Source organism: Fukomys damarensis, unplaced genomic scaffold (genome assembly GCF_012274545.1).
Source record: "Fukomys damarensis isolate Sample0158 unplaced genomic scaffold, DMR_v1.0_HiC HiC_scaffold_30, whole genome shotgun sequence".
NCBI lineage: Eukaryota > Metazoa > Chordata > Mammalia > Rodentia > Bathyergidae > Fukomys > Fukomys damarensis.
In genome coordinates this window covers 5140241-5147073 of record NW_022900942.1, presented here as the reverse complement: position 1 = coordinate 5147073, position 6833 = coordinate 5140241, and the positions used below count along the sequence as shown (strand labels likewise).

Sequence of the window (6833 nt, the reverse complement as noted above, 5' to 3'; positions counted from 1 at the left end):
TTAAAAAAAAAAAAACAAAAACAAAACAGGCGAGCTTCCCATTCTCAAGTAGCCCCCATTCCATCCTGGTCTGAGGGGACCCAGGCCAGAGAGCTGTCCCCATCGCCCCAGCCCAGCCTGGTTGGATTTGCTGGCAGGGCCAAGAGGCAACAGATGGGCCCCTCTTGGCCTCTGTCCCAGCTCCCTCAGCCAGATGGAGAGGCAGCTGTTTGCTCCCCAACCTGCCCTCCTCCAGGATGAGGGGAAGGTGGAGCCCCAAACTTTGATCTCCATTGGAGTGGCCGGAATCTGGGGCAACCCACAAAGGCCCCACCCAAGTCTGGCCTTGGCCTTCAGCCTGGGGAAGCAAGCCTGACATGAGCTCTGGAGGCCAAGCCTGCCCCTGCCACAGAACAGAACTGTCTCTCTGATAAAGGTTTTGAAATGAATAAAGTTTTAAAAACGAGCCCTAATGGTCTGTGCCGTGCTGGCTTGCCCAGGCCTGGGGACAGCAGGGTCCTGGAGATGGATGACTGTGGAACAGGGCAGGGGGTCCCTGCCTCAGTCAGCAAGGGAAGGACTGCTTCTCCCAGCCCCGTACCGTGATCACTACAGTCTGTCTGAGCTGAACCTCCCCCTAGTAATTGGCTAATTACTGGAGATTAATGTTGGTAAACAGGAGCCTTCTTCTCTGCTGCCATCTGCTCCTCTGTATCTGCCCATCACATCCCTTCCTCCCCTGAAGCCCCAGTTAGTCAGAACAACAAGGGCCAGGCTCCCCATGCAAACAAAGCTGGCTGGGGAAGTCCCAACCCCAGGTGTTGAGGGAGGCACCTGGAGAAAGGACGCAGAGTCCTGTGCAGAGGGGCTGCTGGGCAGCAGGCTTTATTGGGAAAGCTCAGGAGCTGGCCATCCCAGAGGCTTCTGGGTCCTGGGTTGTGCTGGCAGCCATGGCAGCAGCTCGGGCCTCCTTCTTCTGCCTCTGCTTCTCCTCCTTGAGACGCTTGCGCTCCTGCTTCTCCAGATCCTGCAGCAGCTCCTGGAAGCGTGTGCTCCGTGAGTCCACGTGGTAGCCCAGGCGTTCCTGGGCCTCAGCCTGCAGGCGGGCCCTGCGCTCTTTGTCTGCCTGTGCCTTCTCCCAGCGCTCGCGCTGCTGCTGCCGCCAATTCTCAATCATTTGTGGCATCTTGGCCATGCGCTCAGCGATGAGCTGCTCCCTGTGGGGAGGGAGGGTAGAATGCCACCCATCCATCTACAGCCTGCCCCAGTTCCCCACCAACGTGACAGCTGGGAAGACTTATCTCTGCTACCAACTGGCAGGAAAAGTGCTTCAACACCAGCACAGAGATCCAGGCTCTCCTGTAGTCCATGGTATGGTAAGTTCAGCCTGATTATGTCGCTGAGCTGTCCCCTGAGCCATCATCTAGAGGCACTGCCCTGGAACACCACTCGTGGCTGAGCTTCACAGAGCACCTACTGTATGCTTCACAGACACCACAGACTGTATGTTTGGCCTAGTTCTTGGCACAAAAATGAAGGCAGAGCCAGGCGTGGTGGCGCACACCTGTAATCCCAGCACTTGGGAGGCTGAGGCAGGAGGATCGCTGTAAGTTTGAGACCAGCCTGGGCTACATAGTTCCATGTCAGTCTCAACTACACAGTGAGACCCTGTCTCAAAAAACAAAAAAAATGAAGGCAGGAAACACTGGAAGCCAAGTGTGGTAGCGCACACTTGTGTTCCCAGCGTGTGGGAGGATCATTCCAAGATTGGGGCCAGCCTGAGCAATACAATGAGTTCAGGGCCAGCCTGGGATACACAGACCCTATCTCAAAAACAAAACCCAACAGATTGGCCACTTCCTTCCAAGCCTCAATTTGTAATACCAGTCACAGCCACATATGAAGAATTAGAAAAGGGAAACAAATGACCAAGCTCCCATGTCAGGATCCCTCAGCTCAGACATTCGGTCACTGACTAGACATCTGGCCACATTAGGCCTGTCTTATGGAGGCTGCTAGACCGTCTTCCCCCCTAAACTGGGGCTGTAGCTCAGTGGTGCAACACCTGTCTACCGCGTGTGAGCTGATTGCATCCCAAGTGTGAATGGAAGGTGATCCTGCAGTTCTCAAGGCTGCTGGGGGACAAGGTTAAACACCAGGATATGCTTGACCTGGCCCCTTAGCCCTAGGAAGTAGTCATCCAGATGCTCCTGGTCTTGCCACCACTCTTAATTCGGTTTTTGTTGTGTTTTTCTTGGAGAGAGTCTTGCTAAGTTGCCCAGGCTAGACTTGCAGTACTCCTGCCTCAGCCTCCCAAAGTAGCATGGCTAATCCCTCTATTGCCTCCAAAGCCAGTTTCTGCGCAGAGTCCAGGCCCAATCACTGTCCTCACTTTCCACTCTTCCCCAGTCACAGTGACCTCTTGGCTGTGCCTTAAGCCAGGTCCTGAGCACTGTTTAAAGTCAAGGCCTCTGCTCAGCTGCTTCCTCTGAGCAACCCCCTCCCTGAGACAAACCCATAACGATGTCAGGTTATCCAAAGCTCTGGTTAAATATCCCTTCACAGAAGCCTATTCTGGATCCTCTTCAGCCTGTTTTATATTCTTAGTTGGTTTCTTTTGTTTTGTTTGTCTGTCTGTTTTTGAGACAGGGTCTCACTATGTGGTTGAGACTGACCTGGAACTCACTATGTAGCCCAGGCTGGTCTCGAACTCACAGCGATCCTCCTGCCTCAGCCTCCTGAGATTACAGACGAGTGCCACTATGCCCGACTTCCTATTTAACTTTTTGAGACAGGGTCTTGCTAGTAGCCCAGGCTGGGTTTGAACTCGAGTACTGGGATGACAGGCGTGCGTTACCAAGCCCGGCTACCCAGTTTTCTGGTCTTAACGATCCTATTGCTGTCTGAAACCATTTTGCCTGTTTTGTTACACCTGGGACAGGATAATGTGCGGCGCATGACCGCGTTTCCCGTCCCGCACACCCCTACCGCGCGCACACACCTCTGCCTACACTTTTGTTCCTCCGCCAGCTGTTTCGCCCGCAGCGACTCCTGCATGGCGGCCAGGCTCGGGTGCCATTCTCGCTCCTCCGCCTCCAGTTCGCGCAGCTGTTCGGGCGTCGGCCACAGCGAGCCGGGAGCCACCCTGTGCGGCGCATGACCGCGTTTCCCGTCCCGCACACCCCTACCGCGCGCACACACCTCTGCCTACACTTTTGTTCCTCCGCCAGCTGTTTCGCCCGCAGCGACTCCTGCATGGCGGCCAGGCTCGGGTGCCATTCTCGCTCCTCCGCCTCCAGTTCGCGCAGCTGTTCGGGCGTCGGCCACAGCGAGCCGGGAGCCACCCCCAAAAAAAAGGCCTTGGGGTCCTCGCAGGCGGCCGAGCTGTCCGCGGCGCTGCCTCAGCGCAGGTATGGGGCAGGGCCAGGTCGTGCTGTTACCTCAGCTCCTGGAGAAGGGGACGGGCTCACTGTGTGCGCCTAGATTACCGCAGTATGTTCTGCGCAAGCCGTTAGTGGTTTTGTTTTTGTGAGACAGGGTCTCAGTATGTAGGTCAGACTGCCCTGGAACTCACTATGTAGCCCCAGGCTGGGTTTGAACTCGCAGCCATCCTCCTTCCTCAGCCTCTCAAGAGCCAGGATTACAGGCGTGCGCCGCCACACCCGGCTGCAATTAGTGTTTTAAACATTTGACGTTTTAAATCTTTTTTGTTTGGGTTTTTGTTTTGTTTTCTGTTTGAGACAGGTCTTGCTTTGTAGTTTCAGGCTCACTGTGAGCTCAGTGAACTCACTGTGTAGCCCAGGCTGGCCTTGAACTGTCCTCCTGCCTCAGTCTCGCAAGTCCTGGGATAACAGGCATGTAACACCACGCCCTGTCTATTTAGAATATCAATTACTGCTTTTCATTCCTAGGGGAAATATGGTTGTTTTTTTTGTTTTGTTTTGTTTTGTTGTTTTGTTTTTTTGAGACAGGGTCTCACTATGTAGCCCAGGCTGGTCTCAAACTCTCAGTGATCCTCCTGCCTCAGCCTCCTGAGTGCTGGGATTACAGGTGTGTGCCACCACGCCCGGCTGTCTAGGGGAAGTATGTAAGGGTAATATTTTTTCTTTTTTTGTCTTGGCCTTGAGTAGAAGGCCTCAATTGTCTTCTGCACTGACTCCCTCCAGCCTGGAGAGCCTATCCCTATCTAATTGCCTACTACATATCTAATTAGTTTAGCTGTTTACAATACCTTCACCCCTCCTCCATTCCCCTTCCGGTGTCTTTCCTGTATCCCCCTCTCCCCAGTTTCCATATGCAGTAGTAGGGAAAACATGGGATTCTTACATTTCTCATTTCTGTCTTACTTTGCTTAAGTGACGGTCTCCAGTTCCATTCATTCTCCTGCAGTTGACATTATTTAGTTTTTAGTGGCTGAATCATATTCTATTATGAATATAAGCCACCTTTTATGGGCATCCAGGCTGGTTCCATATTTTGGATGGTGCCACACTATTCATGGGTATTTAGGGATGGCTACATTATGCTGACTTGATCTAGCATGTGTACCAAGGAATGGGATCGCTAGAACATATGGTAGTTCTTATTTTTAGCATTTTGAGGAACCCACATATTCAACTTGATTTTTAATATCTCGCAATTTTTACTTTTAAAATTTTTTATTTTTTGACACTTTTGCGGGGACAGTGTTTGTTTTGAGACAGGGTCTCACTAAGTAGTTAAGGCTAGCCTTGAACTCACTATGCAACCCAGGCTGGTCTTGAACTCACAATAATCTTCTTTCCTCAGCCTCTTGAGTGCTGGGATTGCAAGCATGTACCACCCTGGCTGGCTTATTATTATTGTACTATTTTGGTTTTGTGAAACAGGTCTTGCTGTGTAGTTAATCCTAGCCAACCCTGAACTCACTAGCCTAGGCTGGCTTCAAATTAAAGGTTCACCTTCCTCACACTTCCAAATGATAGATTTGCAGGTTTATGCCAGCAACACCCCTCCTGAAGTCTTTAAGTATATTTTTCTTATTATCATACACAGACATTTCTTTGAAATATTTAAATTTACATTTAAAATACTTATTTAAAATTGTATAACCTAGTGCAAGCCTGTAATCCTAGCTCTATGGGAGGCTAAGGCAGGAAGATTGCAAATTTGAGCCCAGCCTGGGTACCTTATTGATTTAGTGAGACCCTGTCTTGAAAGAAGGACTGGGGATATAGCTTAGTGCAAAGGTCCTGGGTTCCATCTATGGTAATAAAAAAACATTTGTGTGATCTAATAGTTCAGTGTTAGAGCACTAGCCTGGCTTACACGAGACTCTGGATTCCATCCCCCAACATTGAAAAAACAAACAGATAAATAAATTGTGCATCAGTATTAAGCTTTGAGATGGGTTCTTACATGTAGTCCAGGCTGATCTCTAGCTTCTGGGTTCAATTGATTCTCCTGTCTCAGCCTCCCATCAGCTGGGACCGGTGTGTACTGCCGTACTTTGCTTATTTTCTATTTTATTGGAACTATGTATTTACTTTATGCCATCTTGCTTATTTAGATGCTAGAAACTGAATCTGGATCCTCACGCTTGCTGAGCATGTGCTCTACCACTGAACTGTATTGAAGTCTAATTTTTTATGGTATAAAATGTATAAATGCCTGATTACAGTACAGGAATCCCTTTGTTTTTTGGAACTGGGGATTGAACTCAGGACCTTGTGCTTGCAAGGCAGCCATGGTGCCACTGAAATCCCTGGCCCCAGAAATCACTTTTTAAGAAAAAGATTTCAGCCTTAAAAAGGAACAAAAGGACCCAGTATTTAGCTCAGTGATGTTGCCCGCCCGGGCCTCCCAGCCTCCCAAGCATAAGGTCCCAAGTTTGATCCCCAGTACAAAACAAAAAAAAAAAAGAACAAAATTCTGCTGATACATTCCTGTAATCCCAGTTACTTAAGGAGGCTGACACAGGAGAATTCCAAATCTGGGGCCAGTCTGGGTACCTTAATGAGATTTTGTCTAAGAAAGGGGAGGGGAGGGAGGGAGAGGGTGGGTGTCTAGCTCAGTGCTCTCTGGGTTCAATCCCCAGTAGTGGAAAAAAAAATAAAAATGAAGATTAAACACTTTTAAAAAGCAAGTCAGTGACTATTTGGTGTCAGGTTTGGGGCCTGTGGTGGGAGGATCCAGAGGGAGCATCTGGTGGGGGTTACATGGGGGTTTTGTATATGGACATTTCTTTCTTTCCTTTTTGGATACTGGTGGTTGAACTCAGGTCCTTTGCACTGAGCTGCATTCCTAGCCCTTTTTGAATTTTATGTTCTGAGACAGGGTCTTGCTAAAATCACTTAAATTGACCAGGCTGGGCTCAAACTTGTGATCCTCCTGCCTCAGCCTCCTGAGTTCTGGGATTGCAGGTTTGTACCACAGCGCTTGGTTTCAGTGGTAGTTTCTGTATTGTTTTGTTTTATTTTTCAGTGCCCGCACCATACTATTTTCAGGCATATAGTTCAGTGGCATTTAGTACATTCGCATTGTTCACAACCAGCAAGCACCATATCTAGTTCTAAAACAAATAGTTGGGTTTGGTGATGCGAACCTGTCATCTCAACAATCTGGGAGCCTGAGGCAGGAGAATATCATGTTTGAGCCCAGCCTGAGCAACCAAGTAATTTACTGAGTAATTTATCTCAAAATAAGAAGTAAATGTGTCTGAGATTTACCTCATTGCTGTCTGCGTCAAAAGCACAAGGTCCCGAGTTTGATCCCTGGTATATAAAAAAAGAAGAAGAAGGAGAAGGAGAAGGAGAAGGAGAAGGAGAAGGAGAAGGAGAAGGAGAAGGAGAAGGAGAAGGAGAAAGAGAAAGAAG

General features: G+C 49.4%; 2 protein-coding genes across 2 annotated transcripts in view; one reads left to right on the top strand and one right to left on the bottom strand.

The window, feature by feature from the left end:
- The window catches only part of Rad23a (RAD23 homolog A, nucleotide excision repair protein), a 6181-nt gene extending 5736 nt beyond the window's left edge, over positions 1-445 (top strand). Inside the window, exon 9 of the mRNA XM_010613383.2 lies at positions 92-445. Within this exon, the coding sequence (XP_010611685.1) occupies positions 92-355 (264 nt within the window). The 3' untranslated portion in view covers positions 356-445. The remainder of the gene's footprint in view (positions 1-91) is intronic.
- A 370-nt stretch (positions 446-815) lies between these two features.
- Positions 816-6833, bottom strand: part of Gadd45gip1 (GADD45G interacting protein 1) — a 16864-nt gene continuing 10846 nt past the window's right edge. The window contains exons 5-6 of the mRNA XM_019205906.2: positions 3181-3326; positions 816-1196 (exon numbers count right to left, since the gene is read on the bottom strand). Of these exons, the coding sequence (XP_019061451.1) occupies positions 878-1196; positions 3181-3326 (465 nt within the window). The 3' untranslated portion in view covers positions 816-877. The remainder of the gene's footprint in view (positions 1197-3180; positions 3327-6833) is intronic.